At 46.3% G+C, this 22,210-nt stretch overlaps 2 protein-coding genes across 2 annotated transcripts in view; one reads left to right on the plus strand and one right to left on the minus strand.

The window, feature by feature from the left end:
• The window catches only part of LOC308239263 (uncharacterized protein), a gene marked incomplete at its 5' end in the record, with an annotated part of 47,789 nt that extends 32,222 nt beyond the window's left edge, over positions 1-15,567 (minus strand). Inside the window, 6 exons of the mRNA XM_080652013.1 lie at positions 154-203; positions 7,920-8,005; positions 9,774-9,899; positions 11,228-11,274; positions 14,315-14,427; positions 15,002-15,567. Coding sequence (XP_080508139.1) covers positions 200-203; positions 7,920-8,005; positions 9,774-9,899; positions 11,228-11,274; positions 14,315-14,427; positions 15,002-15,567 — 942 coding nt within the window. The 3' untranslated portion in view covers positions 154-199. The remainder of the gene's footprint in view (positions 1-153; positions 204-7,919; positions 8,006-9,773; positions 9,900-11,227; positions 11,275-14,314; positions 14,428-15,001) is intronic.
• On the plus strand, positions 15,364-19,909 carry LOC308239264 (diphosphoinositol polyphosphate phosphohydrolase 3-alpha). Its single transcript, XM_080652014.1, has 2 exons — positions 15,364-16,119; positions 18,216-19,909. Coding segments are annotated over exons 1-2 (483 nt in total). The 5' UTR covers positions 15,364-15,637; the 3' UTR covers positions 18,217-19,909.
• The last annotated feature ends 2,301 nt before the right edge of the window (positions 19,910-22,210 follow it).

Here is a 22,210-nt window from a genome sequence, read left to right on the forward strand (position 1 = left end):
AGTAAAATTTCAAGATTTTATTTGTATAGAAAGCTGTATATGATGGGCTTCAGCTCTGATAGTTTGTCTCAGAACCTTCAATATGTTACTTGAAATTGTGATGGAGAAAACACAAAATCTGGAATGCACATATGAATTCAAATCTGTGCTTACCCACATCTTAATCTTGGAACAGAATCTTGTTCGAGCCTTATTTCCTTCATCTGTAAAATGGGACCAATAATAATTATTATATCAAATACAACAGTAATCAGAACCTAGTGAGCAATCATTTTTATTAATACTACTCTTGATTATTCTTGAATAGAAGGAAAATATTGAATAACACAAAACATTCACATTTGGCAAGGAAATAATTTTCATACTTACAAATGAGCAAGGGAGTATCTGGAAATTCAAATAAAGAAAGAACAAACCCATGCATTACAATGATCTCTCATGGAAATAGCCATAAACAAAACCACTATCTTCTTTTTGCCTGATTGCTCCATGTCATACCAGGAATGGAAAGAAACACTACTAAGGCTAATACCTTCCCTCAGGAGAATTAAAGAATTAGAGAAATGGGCATACAGAGCACAAGAGGAGAGATATAGCTGAGATGGAAGAAAGGGCAACTATTCCACTATACCAGAAAGGAAGAAAGAGAAGATGGGCACTATGACCAATTAAAAAAACAACTATAGTTGACCCTTGAACAACAAGGATTTGAACTGCATGGTTTCACTTATATGGAGATTTTTTTTTCCAATAAATATATTGGAAAAAAATTTAGAGATTGGTGTCAATTTGAAAAAACTCAAATGCATAGCCTAGAAAAATTGAAAAATTAAGAAAAAGTTATATATGTCACAAATATATAAAATACACTATATAGATACTAGTCTATTTTATCATACACTACCATAAAATATATTCAAATCTATTATAAAAAGTTGAAATTTATCAAAACTTATGCACATACCCAGCCAGTGTGGCTCAGTTGGTTGCCGGTTTGATTCCTCTTGGCACATGCCCAGGTTTTGGGCTTGCTGCCCAGTAAGGGGAATGCAGGAGGCAGCCAATCAATGATGTTTCTTTCTCTCATCCATCTTTCCATCTCTCTCTCCCTCTCCCTTTCTCTCACCCTAAAATCAATAAAAACATTTTTTAAAAACCAGACCTGGCCGGATTGGCTCAGTGGATAGAGAGTCCACCCTTGAATGAAGGGTCCTGGGTTCGATTCTGGTCAAAAGAATGTACCTGGGTTGTAGGCTCAATCCCTGCCCCAGTCAGGGTGCATGTCTCTTTCACATTAATGCTCCTCCCTCTCTCTCTCTCTCTCTCTCTCTCTCTCTCTCTCTCTCTCTCTCTCTCTCTCTATCTTCCCCCCATACCCCTCTCTTCCACTCTCTCTAAAAATCAATGGAAAAATATTCTTGGGTAGATATTTAAAAAAACACACCAAAAAAACAAACTTACTCACACACTTACAAATCATATATGGTGCCATTCACAATGAAGAGAAATGTGAATGGTTGATAAACTTATCTGTTGTGTATGTGTGTGAGTGCCTCCATGTAAAAATCTAATAACTATATGGCAAGAACTGTATGAGACATTTTTGTGTCATTATCACCTAAGTATTCATTAAGTAGAACATTGTAAGAATTATATTGAAATGGATAGCCTATCCTTATGTAGGCATAAGGTGAGTAATCTATATATATATAAAAGCCAAGCAACTAGAAAGCTGGAATGACTGGTTGCTATGACACGCACTGCAGCCGGCCAACCAGCCCAATCGGGCGGGGCGGGGGGGAGATGGCCCCTCCCCCTGGCTGGCCTTGCCCCAATCAGGGGCTCCTGCAGCCCCTCTCCCCCACCAGCCTGGCCCAATATGCCCCCATCGGGGTGGGCCAGCCAGACCCCATGCATCACGAATTTGTGCACTGGGCCTCTAGTATGAAATATGAAATTAATAATATGCTAGTTTTCTTACTGTTTTAGAACTTTGCTTTCAAAGAATTACATTACTGCCTTGGCTGATGTCGCTCAATTGGTTGAGCATCATCCCATGTACAGAAAGGTCACTGGTTCAATCCCCTGTAGGGGGCATGCAAGAGGCAGCTGATCAATGTTTCTCTCTCATCTATGCTTCTCTTTCTCTCTTCCTCTCCCATCTTCCCTCTTTAAAATCACTAAAAACAGCCCTAGCCGGTTTGGCTCAGTGGATGGAGCATTGGCCTGCGTACTGAAGGGTCCCGGGTTCAATTCTGGTCAAGGGCATGTACCTTGGTTGCAGGCACATCCCCAGTAGGGGGTGTGCAAGAGGTAGCTGATCGATGTTTCTAACTCTCTATCCCTCTCCCTTCCTCTCTGTAAAATAAAATATATTTTTTTAAAAATCACTAAAAACATATATTAAAAAAAGAATGACATTACTGTATAGTATGCCTCTCTTGTAATCAGAGAAACTGCATATCAGCCTGTCATCAGAAGTGATTTTTTAAAAAATGTAACAATGATTCCAGTACTGTATTATGACTGAAATAAGGTATCCCATAAAAATTATATAATGATTTATTCATTAGCATAAAGGCTAGGCTACTGTAAAACAATCGTATAAATTACACTAGGACAACATAAAACAATCATATTGCTGCTTCTTTTGTATCAATGCAAAAATCATTATACCAGTCAATAAATATGAATTAATTTTTTCATTATATTTTCATTTTTTATGTTTACCATTAGTAAAAACATCTATAGTGTTTTGTATCATAAAATAATATGGGTGTGCCCTAACTGGTTTGGCTCAGTGGAAAGAGCGTCGGCCTGCGGACTGAAGAGTCCCGGGTTCGATTCCAGTCAAGGGCACATGCCTGGGTTGTGGGCTTGATCTCCAGTGGGGGACGTGCAGGAGGCAGCCAATCAATGATTCTCTCTCATCATTGATGTTTCTATATCTCTTCCCCTCTTCCTTCCTCTCTGAAATTAATAAAGATATATATTAAAAAAAATAATATGGGTGTAGGTACTGACAGATGATTCATGTTTACATCAACTTTACACTATTGATAAATATAGAAAACTACTGAAAATGTATTTTCTACACTTTATGATTTTCTTAAAATTTTCTTCTCTAGCTTACTTTATTGTAAAAATACAGTACATAATATATAATATATAACATACACACTGAGTGGCCAGATTATTATGATCTCTGAACGCATAATAATCTGGCCACTCAGTGTGTGTGTGTGTGTGTGTGTGTGTGTGTGTGTATATATATATATATATATATATATATATATGAGGCCCGGTGCATGAATTTGTGAATAGGTGGGGTCCAGCCAGACTGACCAGGCGGAGGGGACATGGGCGGTTGCCGAGCCTGCCTGCTGGTCGAGAGGACAATCTGCATATTAGCCTTTTATTATATAGGATATACACTGAGTGGCCAGATTATTATGCGTTCAGAGATCATAATAATCTGGCCACTCGGTGTGTGTATGTTTGTGTATATAACATAAGGTATCTACTAATTGACTGTATTTATCGGTAAGGCTTCTGGTCAATAATAGGCCATTAGAAATCAAGTTTGGGGAAAGTCAAAAGAACTGGGGCCCTGCCTGCCTGATGAATTGAGCTGAGACATGGATCATCTTCTGCCTTCTGCATTACAGATTTTCAGGTATTCGGACCCCAAATGGAATCTACATCATTGGCTTCTCTGGTTCTCTAGTACTTGAACTTACACCATGGGCTTTCCTGGGACTCCAGCTGGGAGACATCACCAGCTCCGGGGACTTCTCAGTCTCCACAATTGCATGAGCCACTTCCTTAGAATAATTCCCTTCGTGTGTGTGTGTGTGCGTGTGTGTGTGTGTGTGCGTGTGTGTGTATCCTATCAGTTTTGTTTCTCTAGAGAACCCCGAATAATACACGAGGGAAGTACTTCTAGGTGGAGGGAGTGATCAACTCTGTGCAAAAATTATGAATGGGTCATTAAGGAGAGGATTGTGAGATAGGCATTTGATTAAGAAATATTGATGTCATTGTTACCTTGAGCAGAACAGCTTTATGTTAATAGAAGCTGTATAAGCTTGATTGAAATATGAATCAGAGAGAATGGGAGGAAAGGAGCTGAGGACAGTGAGTGTACACAACGTTCTACAGGAGGCTTTTTTGCTTTCAAGAGGAGGATAAATGGCCCTAAAGATGGGAGGGAGGGAGGGAGGGAGGGAGGAAGGAAGGGGGAGAGAGAGAGAGAGAGAGAGAGAGAGAGAGAGAGAGAGAGAGAGAGAGAGAGAGAGAGAGAGAGAACCTCGACTAATACACTTGAGAAGGAACAAGCCTGTTGTTGAAGTAAAACTCTATGATGACATGATGTATGTCAATAAAGAGGGGGCAGTGTGTTCACAGGAGTACAGACAAAAGGGTCACAAAACAGGATTTTCATAAATAATTAACTGGCAGTTATCAAAGGCTGTGGTAGGCAGAATTCTAAAACTGGTCTCCGGATATTTCCCAGCATAATCCCAGGACTGTGAACAAGAGGAGTTATCACTTGCACATGTGTGTTAGCTTATGTGGCTAAAGGGATTTTGTAGATATAATTCAGGTTACTAGACTGTGGGCCTTAAAACAGGGAGATTATCCTGGATTATCCAAAGAGCCTAATCTAAGAAGGAGCCATTTAAGAGCAGACAGTCCTCGCTGTCTAGCAGCAGCAGCAGAAGCGAGGGAACTTGGAAGCACAGGAAGAACTCGGCACCACACTGCTTCCTTGAAGATGGAGGGAGCCACATGACGGAAACACAGGCAGCCTCTGGAATCTGAGAGCAGCCCCCCTCCCCACCCACAAGGATGTGGGGCCTGTCCTGCCACCACAGGAGTTGCACCTGCTAACCACCTCAGTGAGCTGGGAGGCAGCTTCCCCCGAGCCTCCAGGTAAGACCCCACCAAGCTGACACCTTGATTTCAGCCTCAGGAGACGCTACAGAGAACTCACGTGATCCATGCCCCACCTCTGGCCCATGGAAACTGTGAAATAATAAATGTGTTGATTTAAGCCGCCAAATGTGTGGCAATTTGCTATGCAGCAACACAAAGCTAACATTTACGTTATCGGTGTATTGGATCTGTGGTGGTGAAGGCAATTCTCTGTGTTCAACAACCTACTGGACAGGAGGAGGGATAATTTCTGGCCCAGCATAACCACGTGTGGCTCTGAGGTGCAAATTAAAGTAGGAACTGTGAAGGGCACAGTGCAGAGAGTTCTGAATGGTGTGCAGTGAAGACTAACGGCAATATGGGGCAAGATCAAGGCTTGAAGTGGGACAGCAGCAAAAAGGCCGCTTTCTGGGAAGGCGGTGCCATGCTCAGTCAGGGTGAAGTCTGGATGCTGGAGCTGCCCATTCTGTCCCTGACCTTTAGATAAGAGGACTTTCAGTTCCAAGGTTCTCTGTGGAGCAGCGGCAGGCAAACACAGTCAGGGAACTTGCAGGTAGTGGCTCTGAATTACATTGAAATAAATCGTTATGCAAAGGGTCTGATGTCATAGACATTCTTTGAGGCTTTAGAGTCAGACAGACTGGCTCCAATACCCTATATCCTAGCTGAGTTCGGCAGAGAAAGAGAGGGGGGGGGGGAGGGAGAAAGAGAGAGAGAGAGAGAGACAGAGAGAGACAGAGAGAGAGAGAGAGAGAGAATAAAACACCTCCTTGATACACAAATTTCACAAATCTTTGCAGACCACTGGGGTTAAGATCCACCTGCTGAATTTCAGCACGTAGACAGCTGGATCAGCTTGAATGACCCTCTAACCCCAGAGCCTGCTACAGTGCCTGGAACAGGGAGCATTTCTCACTACATCCCAGCCCCCTATATTCAGTAGCTTCCAGTGCCCATGCATTGCTGACTTCCTGGCTTCATGATGAGTGTAGGCCTTTCTAATAATCTCTCAATTGTCTGAAATGTCCTCACACTGGGAGAACTTTGGAAATTCCTCTAGTCTTTGCAAATACGGAGTGATGGTGCAAAAAATCATTTAAAAATTGATGAATACAAGACTGGAAATTCCATTAACTGTTTTGGTGAAAATCATAACTACTCAGGAATATGAGATCAAGTCTGTGGGCCGCAAACAATAGAATTTTCAGGGATAGCCACGCATGTGCAGAGTCACAAGGACTCGGTGCCTCTGATCTGACTCCTGCTCCTATTGCCTCTATTCTCTCTTCCTCCAATTCTGTGTCTCCTCTTCTACGTTCCTCTCTTGCCGGCAAAGGTACCCTGTGGAGACTTGTAATTCATGAATTACATTCCACCCTTTTGTTAGCTTTCCTGTGAGATACTTGAAGACTAGAAATACGTTGTGCTTGCTGTCTGCACGTCCTGTGTGAAGGCCACTGCAGAAAACATGGTGGGTGTTGCTGAAGGTCTGTTGAGTTCATTTATTTCATATGGAATCATGGACAGCAAACCACCCTGGCGGCAGTACAGTCCGTTTTCCACGGAGGCACTACATGTGTGGCTTCTCCGTGTCGGGTGCCATGAAAACCCTCCTGGACGCTAGGTGCTGGAGGGCTGGAAATCTGGTCCATTTGTCCAGGTGCTTCTACATCACACAATACTCAGCACACAATATGGCTTAAAGCAACTACTCCCAGGACTTAGTCATGCATATGCCTTTTGTTACCTGACACCCCAACTCTAATGTTATTATAAACCCAACTAGAGGCCCAGCACGCTATTGAAATCACGTGAGGAGGCCCCCCGCCTCCCGCCAAGAGAGAGGCACCCCGCAGGGGCCGGGACCCGTGCCTGACCCGTGTAGTGCTGGCCGCCACATAGTGTCCACTGGGGTGAGGGCAGGTGCTCCTGTGTGCTGTGTCTCCACTCTGGCCCGCCCCCAGCCCCAGCCTCCCCGCGACCGCTGGGGCTGGGGACTGCACGCAGTCCCCTCCCACCCATCTGTGCCCAGGGCTCCTTCTGGATCCTGATGCAGCCTCCTCCTGAGCGGTCGTAACACCCGGCTAATTAGCATATTCCCTGTTTTTAGATAGATATTTTATGTAAGGGAAAAGAATTATTTCTTGTGACTAAAGCTCTAAAAAGAGAATAATGATATAGTAAATGAATGCAATTTTTAAATTTACATTGATATTGTCAAAAGCATGATTTTTTCTATTTTTTTAATGTGGGGTATGTTGACGCATACATGCAATAATTGTGACAGTTCTTCTAAATCCCATCTCTGCAACTTCCTGGCTGTGTGACCAGGACCAAGTTACCTGTCCCCCTGAGCCTTCATTTCCTCCTCTGTGAAACTGGAAAAGTGCGACGCTGAGGGCAGCCATAAGGATTTTATGAAAATTATCGGTGAGATATGTAAATCCCTGAAACATGGTAGACTCTCATAGATTTTTTTTCCTCATCTCATCCAATGTTGCAGTTCAAGAATCAAACAAAACCAAACAAACAGGATTCCTTTATAAGTAACTGAACCATCAGAAAGTTCGCCCCAAGCAACAAGGCAAGAATACTACCTGAACCCATTTCTGACACCAAACATCACTGTACGTGCCTGGCTGTCTTTCTCTAAGGAGCCTGTGGAATTTGTGCAACAGTGTGGAACCCTGAGAAACCTGTTTTGCCTCTGAGGGAGCGGGTCTCATGGTGCCTGGGCCTGTGGGTGCACCGTGTCTTGATAAGTAAGCTATGTCCCCTCCTAGGCTGGGTTCATATCTCTTGGAAGGGAAGGGCATCCTGCCAAGAACAGGGAAACGAGCTGTGCAGCAAAGGACCCTCCTCGGGATCCACACTCATCACGGGCACAAACAGGATGTAAATAGCAATGACTGCGGCATTCACAAGGACTCTGCGTAGTCACCGTCCATGTGGCCACAGAAATCAGGGTGGAATACACCAACCTTTGTCCAAAGGGGCTGGGGAGATCTCTGGGATGAAGAGCTTCTAAAATGCTAGGAGATGGGATGACAATGTCAGACAGCTGTACCTGTGAACAAAAGAAAGGGAATGGTAAGACAGGACTGCTGGGGGCAAGCTATGGGGGTCTGGCCACTCTCAGGCCTTGCAGAGTGCTAGCCTCCAGGAGCCCGAGTTTCCACCCCATGTGGCTGCCTACAAGCTGTCAGATCCTGGGCAGCTTAGACAATGTCATTGATCTCAACATTCTCCCTCATAAAAATGGAAATAGTTTCTTTGAGGGTGTTTATTAGGATTACATGAAAGAAGATGGTGAAGTGCCCAGAGCAGGTACCCATCATTACGTGTATTATTACTTAACATTAATCTCAACCTATATTTCAATTACTTCATTCTACTGTTTGGCTTTCATTGTGTTTAATTATGTAAATGTACTTTATTCACAATGATGCTTCCATTTACACAACATACAATAAAATATTAGATGTAAACACCAGTATAGCACATGTCCTGCACAGATTAAAACGGTGATGAATGAGTGAGACCGGGAACCACCACCCTAAGTCATGCTGTGTAGGAAGAACTGTGCTCACTTTATGATGGCTTTACAACTATACTGAGAACTGCACCATCAGAAAGTTCGCCCGAATCAACAAGGCAAGGATACTTCCTCTGAGATGGAGGAAGCAGGTGTGGGTGAGGAGCATTCCAGGCAGATGGATTAGCGACAGCAAAGGTCCTGCGGAGGGATCTGCAGACAGTGGATCAGATTCTGGCTCTGAAATATGTCCCTGCTGACCTGGCAGGTGTCCTCCTTGGGTTGGAGCTTCGTCCTGTCCACAGAAAGGTGGCAGGTTCAACTCCCTGTCAGGGCGTATACCCAGGTTGCAGGTTTGATCCCTGATCAGAATGCATACAGGAGGTAACCGATCAATGTTTCTCTCTCACATACATGTTTCTCTCTCTCTCTCTCTCTCTCTCTCTTTCTCTTCTTTCTAAAATCAATAAAAAACATATCCTCAGGTGAGCATTTAATAGACCTCCCAGCTGACTAGCAGAGTTTGCAGGGCAGCTGGCACACGCATGGTGCTGCCACAGAGGGCACCTACAGGAAACACTAGTTTGGAAGCAGAAATGTTTTCTCTATTACTGTCACTTCCCCATCCCACAAATATTCAGCAGTGCCTGTCCAGTTGTATCAGAAAGTGTCCTGGAAGGGGGTTGACAGAGACCAAGAAACAAGGCCCTTGTCCTCAAGGCTGTCGCAATGCAGTGGGGGAGACAGACACTCTTCCTCACGTCAACAGATATTGTCCGGCTGACTCCAGTGTGTGCTCAGCAAAGTTCTGGGCTGCTTGAGATACACCAGTGAACAAGGGACAATGATCCCTAAGATCAGGGAGCTTGTATTCAGGCCGGGGCCATGGGGGAGGCGAGAGATAAGCAACCCACATAACAAAGAAGTAAAGAACATAGTCAGCTAGCTGGTGAGTGGCATGCCAAACGGACAATTTAGGCCAAGGTAAAGGGGATGAGGAACATGGGGGTGGGGTGGGGGTGGGGGAGGATGCCTGCACTTAGCAATATAAAATATGGTGGCCTGGGCAGGCCTCGGAGAGCAGGTGAGGGCTAAGCCAGGCAGGCCTCGGAGAGCAGGTGAGGGCTAAGCCAGGCCTTTATGGAGGGAGCACGTTGCTCAGGCTGATGTGAGTGAGGAGCATTCCAGGCAGGTGGATTAGCTAGAGCAAAGGTGCTGAGGAGGGAGCCAGGCTGACAAGATCCAGACCTGTAGGGGTCCAGGTGACTTGGGGATGAGTGGCTGAAGGGGACAATCATACCGATAAAGTCCAAGAGGAAACAGGGCCCAGGTCTTGCAGGCCTTGAAGAGTGTGTGAGGATTCACACTTGACTCTGATGCAGGACCCGAGAAGCACCAGGCAGGGTTTTGGTGCCGAATTAGAAATCTACAGAGGGCACAGCATCAGGGGAAAGAGGACATCACAGTCAGGGAACCTGAGGGAGTGAACGAGGAATCGGCACGTGCTGCCTCTTTGAGAGAGTGGGCTAGACATCCTCCATCACCTGGAATAAACATCCCTCCATCTTTGTGTCCACACCATTGAATGCACTTCGGTGCCGTCCTATCTAATAAACAGGGAATGTGCAAATTGACCGTCACACCGTCACAAAGATGGATGCGCCCACAGCAGAGGCATAGTTCCCGTAACTAGCCTTAAAGAGCAATCAGCAGGGACCTAAGGCTGTGTGGCGCTGGGCCAGGGCAGGGGACCTGAGACTGTGCCCAACCCCCCCCCCCCGCCCTGCTCAGTGGGGCTTGACAGAGGACATCAAGCCGCGCCCTCCGCCCCTGGTGCCAGGCCGGTGGAACTCAGGCCACGCCCCCTGCCCAGCGGGGCTTGACGGGGGACTTCAAGTTGCGCCCCCCCACCCTGGTATGGGCCAGGGACCTGAGGCTGAGCCACCTGCTTGGTGGGACTAGACGGGGGTTCTCAGACCGCGTCCCCCACCCGGTGGGGCTTAAAGGGGGACCTCACGGCATGACCCCCTCTGAGGGGCTTGACGGGGGAATTCAGGCCGTGCCCCTCGCGTGGTGGAGCTTGACGGGGTATTTCAGGCTGTGTCCCCTCCCCAGCGGGGCTTGATGGGGGACCTCAAGGTGTGCCCCCCCACCCTGGCCCAGGCTGGGGGACCTCTGGCCACGCCCCCCCCCCCGCCCCAGCGCCAGTCTGGGGGACCTCAGGCCATGCCCCCGGCCCAGCAGGGCTTGATGGGGGATCTCAAGGTGCGCCCCCCTGCCCCGGTGCCAGGCCGGGGACCTCAGGCCGTGCCCCCCACCCAGGCAGCAGGCCAGGGGAGGTATATTTCGTTTGATCGCGTTGTCTTTGACAAGTCTTTCCTGAGCAACCTAGTATGACCCACTATGAAGGCACTTCTGTGGTTCAGGAGAAACACTGTACAAAAAGAAGCAAAGAATCTGGGGAAATACGGAGAGGGATTTGAAAGACTCACCCTGCCAAACCTCCCCAAGTGAAACGATATGTACAGAGCTACCTATAGTCACTCTTCTTTCCCTTTAAATCTCTCAGTTACAATAACAACAGTCCTCTGTGATCCATGTGGCCTCTGTCATGCCCCGTCACTCTGTCAATACCCCACGACAATGCTTCCAATGACACTGTCACTGTCCAATCTGCCTGCTCCTTCCTAACTCAGAAAAAAAATGCAGGAATACGCATCCCAACCTTGTTGGTCTCGGAGCAGATCCTCTTACCTTTAGACCATGACATGAAGCGATGCTCTGCTGGGAGCCTGCACATCCTGGGAGGAAATAATGGGAGAGGAGGAAGGTGTACCAAGGCCATGACATGCATGTGCACCTCAGCAGCTCGGAACAGGTGGGAAATATGTCCTAGTGAGTGTTTTGGAGTCAGGCAAACCAAGGTGACCATCTCTGCTCCATCACTTACTGCCTTACTTACTTAACCCATCTCAGCCTGTTTCGTAATCTGCTTAAGTGGGATCTTGACACTCATTTTCCAAGTTTGTGGGTAAATATATATTTAGTGCATAAAATAATGCAGACCGTCAATAACTTACAATCAGTGCTGGGAGTCATGGCAAAATAGAGTATCTTCTTTTTTTGTATCGCTTTTTCCATTTCATGCTCACAGGGGGAACTGAACTTGGAGTTGTTAAGTAACATCTCAAGATGACACACATAATTGCTGAGAGAGACAGGCATTCGGGTGTTCTTTATACTATATTGTGCAAGAGAAGAACATCCACATGGGAAAATAACTTTCTTTGAACTCAGTGACTCTGAACAAATGAACACCTTACCCAAGTACTCAACTCTGAATGTCATCAAAGAATGTCACACAAAAACATAGCTCTCGATGAAAATAATCCTTTTGACAAAACCTGGTGATACTGTGACTGCACCGGCTAGAGAGGCATGAAGACGCATTGAAGTGCAAACTCTAAGCCATCTCTTCTATGAAATGCAAATAATAACTGCCTCCTTAAGATTCAATTGCCTGTCAGTTAAAAAGGACACAGTGCTCAACACAGGGCCTGGCACATAGACTATTCACAGCAAAGATTGCCTGTCTTAGCCTCATCCCTTCTGCTTCGGACTCCAGGGAAAGTCCGATGTCAACCTCTTCAAGCAGAGGTGAAATTTCTACTCTAAAAATGTTCCCTCTCCTTATTTCTGTGGGATATAGATGGGTGGCAGTGAATAGTCCTATCAGCTAGCTTTTGATGTATAACACACCAGCCCCGCCCCCATTTAGTGACTTGAAACAGCCCATTCTTGCCCTCACAATTCTGCAGCTCAACAATGGTAGCTGGGCTCAGCGGAGTGCTCCTTCTGCTGTTCTCTCTCAGAAGGCCTCCTCATGCACCTGTGCTCAGGGCCCTGTCCGCTAAGTGGCTCTGCTGGGGTGGCTCATGCTCTAGGATGGTCTCGCTCACATTTCTGGCATTTGGTTCAGGCAGCTGGGTGAAGGGCATGCACGGGCCATGGGTCTCTCGTCACACGCCTAGGCCTAGCTTTTCCATATTTTTGTCATCTTGTTGGCGGAGTGCAAGCACTTGTTAATTCTCAGCTAGCTTCACATTTGCCATTGTCCCCTGCACAAAGGGAGTTCCATCTCCCATGCCAAGGACGATGTGGGAGGGGACGCAGGCACGCAGGCACAAATCGCAGTTCTTATTGTAACAGGTTACTATTATGGCGGTTCATCGAATGACCTTGAGTGTCACTGGAGAAACACTAACCTGTGGACAAACCAGAAGGTTTGGTAGAAGGCTAGTCTCTCAGAAATGATTTTAACCCCTCTTTAGAAAAAGTCACAACTATCTTCCCTGTTGTTCTAATGGGCGAGTGGTAAAGGTGGTTTATGAAATTCTGGGGACAAAAAACTAATTTCAATTTTTCCTGGGCCTTGTACGAAACCTGTAAGCTGTGGCTCCATTTATCCAGTAACCTGCTATGTATGTCTTTGCCAGGAGGAAACCAGCCCGCCCCTCTTTCCATATTATAATGCTGCTATTCCTCTCCCTTCCAATAGGCATGCCCCCGCAGAGGCATAATCGGATGTAAAAGTAACAGAATAAACTAGAAACGGCCCCTCTGGTGAGACAACAGCTAGGACCTGGCATTGCGAAGTAGACCTGTGATGTGGCTGGGGCCTGGTCGGACCACTCCTCCGCCCAGACATCAGCGCTGTATCCCGCCTTAGCTACAGGTCCCTCAGATTTATTCAAATCATCGCTCAAAGCTGAGTACACGTTTATCATTTCCTACTACAATGTCCTAACCCTATTTTTAGGATCCCATGGTAAAATCTATTTTGGGGTGGTTGATATTGCTACTGTGAATGTCATTTCCCCATTCTAACTTTATAAATGTTTTTATTGATTTATAGAGAAAGAGAAGGGAGAGGGAGATATGCATCAATCCAATCAGCTGCCTCCTGCAAGCCTCCTTCCCGGGATTGAGCCTGCAACCCTGGCATATGCCCTGTCTGGGAACTGAACTGGCAAATTTTCACTGCAGGGGATGATGCCCAACCCCATGAGCCACACCGGCCAGGGTTCCCCATCCCAAATTTACATGATTATTGCCGGCATACATGAAAGATCTTGGTATGATAAATATTACTATTTCATTCTACCATTTAAAGGGATTTATATATACACCATTTCTTGGGTGTTTCCCAGAACATATCCATATCACCTGCAAATAATGACAATTTTGCCTTCTTGACCAAAACGATAGTCTTTTCTTCTCTTTACAATCTCAATACACTGGAAAGAACACTAAAACAACATTAATGGTCTTGATGATGAGGAGGTATCTTTGCCTAGATCCTGGTTGTAATAGGTGCTTTCCTAGTGGTTTAACATCACGTGTGTACTTGTGAGCATGGGCACACTGAGGGAGACAGCCTGCTAAAACCTACTTTCCTCATTTGTTTTTAATCATGGGTGTTTCATTCCTACATATGTTCCTGATCACCTGTCGATCACTAAAACATGGTCAGTACCAGTTGTGTCTTTGTTGGTTGAAGTCATTCTCTTTATGCCTCCATTTAATCATTGTCTTCATGTACCACCCATACCTTTGTATCACATTATGCTCTAGAGATATTGCCAATGTGTGTTGCAATGAACAGGATCACTTTATGAGCTGTTCTGGGTATCAATGGGGTGGCGCAGACCCTGGGAAGCTGAACTAACTTGTAGTTTAAACATTGGACTGTATGTTTCATAACTACTTTCCATTTACATCTCAGTCAATTTCCGCTGGAATAATGATTTAATTGGAGGAGTGAGGTGTGGAGGAACTTACCTGCCCGGTGCCAGCAGTGTCTGTGGGTGAGGGGGAGACAGAGATGCACCAAGTTGCAATATGGCAAAGGTTGAGGGACATCAGAGGCCTTGTCCATAAGGCTCCTGCTACTCCTAGAGTAGGAAAACAATACAGAAACTAAGCAGGTGAGGGAAAGCTTTCGGTGGTTGAATTTTTGGCTGGGGCTGGGGCCGCTGCTGGGCCTAGAGGATGGGATGAGCATCCAGAGAGCTGCCAGAGCACCAAGTGGCCTTGCTGCGGTCCCATGCCAGGAGGCTTCTAAAAATCACAATGTAGACTATGAAGGTGTTCCCTTAGGCCTGTTTTCCACACCCCCCCCCCAGCACTGACCAAGAGAGAGAGAGAGAGAGAGAAGGGGGGAGGGTGTGGAGGGCGGAGCTCCTTGGGGTGTCATAAACACTATGTGGGGTGGTCCCCCAGCTGTTGGGGGGACATGAGGCAAATGCAAGTAGGCGAGGGGCTTACTGATGAAGACACCCAGGAACAGGGGAGACGTTGAAGAAAAGCGTCCAGTTACGGGCTGTGCCAAGATGCCTGGCAGCGGGAAGAACCTGTTAAAGAAATAAGACTGCATGCCATGACTCAGCAAAGATTAGGTAAGACTCTGATGCAAGAAGGCCAGGATCATTCTGACAAAGCCCGGCCTGGGTATCAGTGAGCAGGTACCGTTCCTGATGGGCGACGAGGAAGATGCACTTGACTCTACTGCGTGGAGGACGGCTGCCCGTGTGTTTCCTGAAGCTGGTGGGCGGTGCGGAGAAGCGCAGCCAGCGCCAGCCCCAGTCCCAATGCGGTGCACGCAACCCCGCGTGAAGGAGATTCCCAGCCAGAGAGGGGCGGGGCGCCTGCGCACTGGGCCCCAGGCGCCGCGCTGCGGGAGTCGCGAGACCCCCGCTCCCGCCCCTCGCCCTCCAGCGGGAACGCGCACGTGGGAAGGGACGCGGACGCGGACGCGCACGCGGACGCGCACGCGAAGCCGCCTCACCCCCCTCTACCCTGCGGGGCGGCGCGGAGGGGGCGACGCGCGCGGGAGCCGCCGGGGGGCTGCGTGCGGAGCGGCGGCGCCGGGTCCACGCAGGCGTGTGCGCTCGGACCCCGGCGCGGAGGGCGGACTGACTGACGTCCGCGCGGCCGCCCCCGCCCCACGCGCCCCGCCCCCGCCTCCTGGGCTCTAAGGCTCCGGGCTCGGGGCTGCGGCGCTCTCCTCCCACCCCGCGCAGCCAGCGGCCCATTCTCTCCGCAGCGGCTGAGCCGGCGGCCACGCGACCCCAGCGGCGACGAGCGGAGCGGGCAACCTGGAGGATGAAGTGCAAGCCGAACCAGACGCGCACGTACGACCCCGAGGGCTTCAAGAAGAGGGCGGCGTGCCTGTGCTTCCGCAGCGAGCGCGAGGACGAGGTGCTGCTGGTGAGCAGCAGCCGCTACCCGGACCGCTGGATCGTGCCGGGCGGGGGCATGGAGCCCGAGGAGGAGCCGAGCGGCGCGGCCGTGCGAGAGGTGTATGAGGAGGCGGGCGTCAAGGGGAAGTTGGGCCGGCTCCTGGGCGTCTTCGAGCAGAACCAGGACCCCAAGCACAGGACCTACGTGTACGTCCTGACCGTCACCGAGGTTCTGGAGGACTGGGAAGACTCGGTGAGCATTGGCAGGAAGCGAGAGTGGTTCAAAATCGAAGATGCCATCAAGGTCCTCCAGTGCCACAAGCCCGTGCATGCCGAGTACCTGCAGAAACTAAAGCTGGGCGGTCCCCCCACCAATGGAAACTCCGTGCCCGGGAGCGACCCCTAGTATGTACCGCTCCTGCGCAGACCCCCTGCTTCCCGCCCGCCCGCCCGCCCGCCCACAGCACCCAGTGCCCGCGCACCCCCAGTGCCCGTGCGGGCTCCCCGGGGGAGGGGGCGCCTTTTGTTTCCTTGGCAGACTCTCAATCTCGCTTGCAAACTGTCTCACTTGCCAGGCGCTGTCGGTGGACAAGTTGCCCGTTTTTCAGAAGCTTGGAGAATCGCTTCTTGCCGTGTAACCTAGTTCACGTGGGCGCTTCTGAAAGGTGCCTTAGCTGCTCGCCCAGCCCTTGGGTGGTGTGTGTGTGAGAGCGCGCGTGTGTGCACTGTGGGCACCAGGCTTGTGGTTTTGTAGCAAAGGCGTTTACAGTCTGTTCACCTTGGTTGTCTGGCATCTCATTCGTTTTCTTTCCTCGGTTGTTTCCTCATGCGCAGTGTTAGCCCCTGTCAGCAAGACCTGCTGCGGTGGGAACTGGTTTAAATGAGCAGTTTTGAATTAAAAGATATTTAAGAAATTTGACTTCTTGTGCTCTTGCCGTACTCGACAATAACTTGATCTTCAGAAATAAAGTGATCTAATTTGCCCTTTTCAGAAATTTCTTTCTTCATGTGGACATAGTTTGATTTGCAAAAAATGTTCACAACTGCAAAGTTTTGACCGCTTACTGGAAGTGGCCATTCCCCGTGCGGCCCGAATGTAGTTTAACAAAATACCACTTAGCACATCCATGTACCTTATCGGGGAAACTATTCATAGAGGATGTGGAGCATGCTCCACTTCCAGCCCCCACTGCCCCGTCTCGGTACCCTCAGAACAGCCATGGTTTTCTCAACATAAACTGGCTTTTGAAAGAAAGTTATTGCACATATTTGAATTTAGCAGCGGTCCAGGTAAACTTCCCGACTATGGGTAACCACAGGAATGGGAGCTGGTGATGACACCCAGCTGAGTGAGGTACCTTTCTGGATTCAGCTGTTGCAGACTTTCAGAGTGGAGGGACACCTGAGCAATCTGTCTTAAATGTTTAGAACAAAGGTGGTGTGTCTGTGACACGCAATCTATATAGGGTGCTGAATGAAAAACTCTCACATTTGCCTGGATGCTTGCTTGTCATCCGGACTCCCAGCTGAGAGACCTGGGTCTCTCCTGAACCACCTTTATTCCCCTAGGCATGCCTCCTGATAAGCTGTTAATACTGAGGTTAGCAGATCTTAAATGTGTGTGGGCAAACAGTACTCTGAGAAGTGGAAAACTGAAGTAAAACATGATGGTTTCATGAGGGAGAGTTGGATGTGGTAGAAACTACATTGGGGCTTTGAAGTCAGACAGACCTAGGGTTGAAAACTGGTTCCAGTTCTTGCTCTTACTTCAGTCAATTTATTTAACTATCTGATACTCAGGTTTATTATTATTTTATTATTATTATTATTATTATTATTATTATTTAATCCTCACCTGAGGATATTTTCCCATTGATTTTTAGAGTTGAAGAGAGGGGGGAAAGACAGAGAAATATGGATGTTAGACAGACACATCGATTGGTTGCCTCCTGCACAACCCAGAAAAGGGCCCGGGCCAGGGAGGGGCCTGCAACCGAGGTATGTGCCGTTGACCAGAACCAACCCAGGATTCTTCGGTCTGCAGGCCTATCCACTGAGCCAAACCGGATAGGGCTCAGTTTTTTTAAATGTAAAATTGGGGATAATGAAAAACTTGATATATGGATCGGTGCTCCAATCAACTGAGCCATCTGATCAGGGCTATATGGCGAACTCTTTAGGGTGGGAACCAGCCTGAATTACTTTCAGAAGCCTAGAGTCGAACATGGAATTTAGGAGTTTTTGTCTTAGACAACCATCCCCCTTTGGCAAAACTAATATCACTTCTTTCTTGACTTTTTTTGTTTCATTAATACATACTGACCTGTAATCCCCTTAGTTGCTTATTCAGACCCACATTGCATCTACATTGATAACTCTTTGAGGACTTTTCAAATGTGAAGTGAGTGATGCAGGTAATAGGTCCCTTGTAAATTTGTCCTTTGGAGGAATTGTTAAATCAGTATAAGCCTGCTAAATCGTATGTTGTTTTATTTTTCCAGATGAACAGCAAGATCTTCAGGATTGCTTTCAAAGAATCATCAATGTGAAGCATAGATCTATGGCATTGTCAAGCGCAGATAACCACTTCCATGTTTCCAAGGAGACAGCGCATCTGGGTTTCCTGCTACATCTTGGGACAGCCCTCCCCTGGCTATTCTACTGACTCCTCTTGCCTTGGTTATTGTACTGTGTATGTGAACATGCTCTTAATTCAGCACCAATAGCCTTCTGTTGTGCTTTTTTGATGTTTCTGCCTTCTCGATTAGACTGTGATATCCTTGAGAGCAAGGACCACGTGTCCTTACTCTTTGCATAGTTTGCATCTGAGACATTACTTGAAATATGGTTGACAACACTGAAGGTTCTTTGATATAATTTATATTTTGTCATCACTGTGTGGCAAAACATTCCCCTTCCACTGTGGTGCTTGTGGAGTGTATATGCTGGCGAGGCACCATGTGTGCGGCTTTTCTGTATCAGGTGTTTTGGAAACTTTTCAAGGCAGTTGTAAGACGTTGAAGGACAAGAATTAGTACTCATATTTCTATGTCATACCACACAGTGGCTAGCACAGTTTTAAGATTACCCCATCACTTAGGACAACAATTTGTAGACTCAGTTCTTTGTGTAACAACTTCAGTGTTTTTGTACTGTTGTTCATTTGCTTAAAAGTTTATTCAAAAAAAATCACTTGCTCAAAAACTAACTATAAAAGTAAATGCAATTAACACAAGCTAATATTGTGAGCTTTTATAAAAATAAATTTTACAATGATATACAAGTGCTAAATTTGATGTTTTTGCAATGTCCTAACCACTTCTGTCATGTAATTGTACCATCTCTTTGAAGAAAAGTTTTTCTCATTTTAAAAATTCATTATACTGTATTTGATGCCAGAGCCAACAAAGACTGCAGTATACAGCAGGCAGTTTCCAAGTTAATTAGGCCTCTTAGTTTGCCTACATTTCTTTTGCATCTCTTACTGATTCGGTTGGCCGTAGTTTTTATCCCCTTTTCCAGTACACACTGCTAGCCCTTCATTCCACCTGGTTTTTGCATATGAGAATGCAGAGGACAGAGACAGCTAAATTTTTGTCACTTGGAAAGGGCGGGGAACTTCTGTGAGTGGGGAACAGAAAGGATTTAGAAGGAGAGGACTTGGGTCAGCTGCTTCGAGGAAAGCAACTTTAAGAAATTGACAAAAATGTCTAGAGGGAATTTTACGGAGTTTTGCCATGGGGTTTATGATGTCAGCACCCCAGCTTCCTGCAATGGCCCCAGAGTGGCTTTTTTTTTTTTTTTTTTGCATTAGAGAGCATTTACATGGGAAAAAGATTTTAGTGTTATACCTTTCTTCATGGTACCAGTGAAATATATTGATCCCCCCAATTCTTGCAGAATTTAAAATTAAACACATCTCCCCAAATTATTGGGGGCGGGGGTTTGTAGGTGTAAATGGTACTGCGGTTGTGTGTTTTTTTTTATCCTTATCTTTTAGAGAAGTGTACTGTAAATTTTACAGATAAAAAGACACTACTGGTATTTGATTCAAAATAATCTGAGGGTGGGATAAGTGAGTGTATAGATGAAACAGAATTGGCAATAAGTTGATAATTGTTGAAGCTGTTTGATGGCTATTTCAGAGTTCATTATGCTATTCTCTCTACTTTTGTAGATGTCTGAAAATTTCCATAATAAAAAAATGAAAAAAAAATTTCTTCAGTCTTCAGTGTTTACTTGTAGGCCCCCTCTATCCCTGAGATGTAAGTGGGAAAGGATGGTCAGAAGATAAATCCACAGGCCTGGTCAGTGTGGCTCAGTAGTTGAGCATCAATCCATGAACCAGGAGTTCGGTATTCAATTCCCCATCAGTGCACATGCCAGGGTTGGGGGCTTGATCCATTGCAAGGGGTGTGCAGGAGGCAGCCAATCAATGATTCTCTCTCATCATTGATGTTTTTTTCTCTCCCTCTCCATTCCTCCTCTGAAATCAATAAAAACATATTTGAAAAAAGAGAAGACTCCTCCCCTTCTAAAACCTAAGTTTTGTTTCTGAGCTAAACATAATTGCAGTCTTGCTCTTCGCTTAGTGTGATTTTTTTCCCCCTTGGAGGTCTCCTGGTTCCAAATGCAAAAAGACTTTTAGCCCCATCAGTATGCTAAAGATGACCAGAAAACTTTGAACCCCAGTGGTGGACATAAGCTTAGGTTCCAGATGAGACAATAACTCCTCATTCTGCAATTTTAAAATAACATTCAATTTTTTTCCTGATTATAAAATCAATTCATCTCAACAAAAATTTCCACCAAAATAAAAAATAAATAAATAATACATGATCCCGCCCTATGCAGAATAACCAAGTTTGAAAATTAAAATATTTAGGGTATCCCAAAAAAATGTGTATATATACTTTGAATAAGTATAAAAGCAGTTTTTAAAAATACATTTCATTTTCAAACTTGAGCTATCAGCTGTTAGAATATGAATATATTTTGGGACACTCTATATGTGTGTGTGTATTACAGCCTTTTTTTCATTTTGAAGTATAAATATGTGTAATCAAAACATGACTAGCACAAATGAGCCCCTTCCACCAGACTATTTCTAAAACCCATGGCCCCTTTTATTGTTAAGTCCACACCACACAGGCACCTTGCAGTTACTCAGAATTTTTTAGGCTAATGCTCAGGGCCATTACAGAATTTGTGCTACTTCTATTCTGCACAAGGGCAGCAGGTTTGGCACAAGGCTTGGGTCTGAAATCCAGGTCAAGCTCTCTGCTCACCAATTCCTGATACAGGGCCCAATTGGTCTGGTCTGATTTTTTCCTAATTCCCACACAAACTTTCTACTCACCAAGCACTGATGCTGGTTGCAGTGGGGTATAGCACCATCTCAGAGGAGGTGCTGCTTTAATAAATAACATGACTGCAATATATTGGCTAAAAGTAGGCCTCCTATTACCTTGTTTACTAGAAAGGAAAGTTCACTATGTCTGGAGCCTCAGCAAGCTACCATGTTACTTCGTTTTGGCACCCTCCTACTTCATGAAGTTACTGCTCTCTGGGCACAGTGGTTTTCAAATGGGAAAAAAGGAGGCCACCACTTTGGACTTGGGGAATAGAATTCTGTTTCCCCTCTTCTACCTTTTAGTCCCAAAATGTGCTCTCATCTTCCCTTATTTCCTACTGCACACCAGAGACCAGGCCATAACTTTTTAGTCTTTTTCTTAAATCCTCACCCAAGGATATGTTTATTGGTTGTTTTGTTTTTTGTTTGTTTTTTAGAGAAAGGAAGGGCGAGAGAGAAAGAAACATGGATCAGTTGCCTCCCACAGGTGCCTCCACCTGGGATCAAACCCGAAACCTAGGTATGTGTCCTGACTGGCAATCGAACCCGCAGACTTTTGGGGTACGGAGATGACACTCCAATCAACTGAGCCACCTGGCCAAGGTCAGGCTAAGGCCACAACTTTTCATGAGTTTTACTGAAGATTACGAGATTATGTGAGGTACATGTAATCCAAAGAACACAATTTATAACTACTGCACATGTAAGATCTTCCCTAGATTCCATTGCTAGACTAGTTCCCTAACACAGGCTGACTCCTCAGTGAAACACCATTTAATTGGTGACAATTATATGTACATGCATACACGTGTGCACACATTTAAAGTCCCTAGAAATTATCATTAGGGCATACAGCAAATGAACAAACATTTGTTCAAGAAAATCTACTAAATATCTAAAACTAGTGAGAATCTGTGTTCATTTGGGTTATAAACGGTTGCGCCTCTCCCAGCTCCATGTGACAAGCTCTACTCCAGATATGGATGTGCATGAGAAGATGGGGGTTCCCTATCCCCTCAGTATCTAGTCTAGGGCCATACTTTCACCCTAGGAGGAGAAGGCCACCCTGTCTCTTATTCCTTCAGTGCCATGTTGCAGAAGCACTATTCCAGGCAAGCCTGGGGCTGGAGGACTAACTCCAGG

This window comes from Plecotus auritus (assembly GCF_963455305.1).
Source record: "Plecotus auritus genome assembly, chromosome: X".
Taxonomy (NCBI): Eukaryota; Metazoa; Chordata; class Mammalia; order Chiroptera; family Vespertilionidae; genus Plecotus; species Plecotus auritus.

Coding starts and splice junctions, on each gene's coding strand:
- LOC308239264 (XM_080652014.1), top strand. CDS start 15,638: ATGAAGTGCAAGCCGAACCAGACGCGCACGTACGACCCCGAGGGCTTC.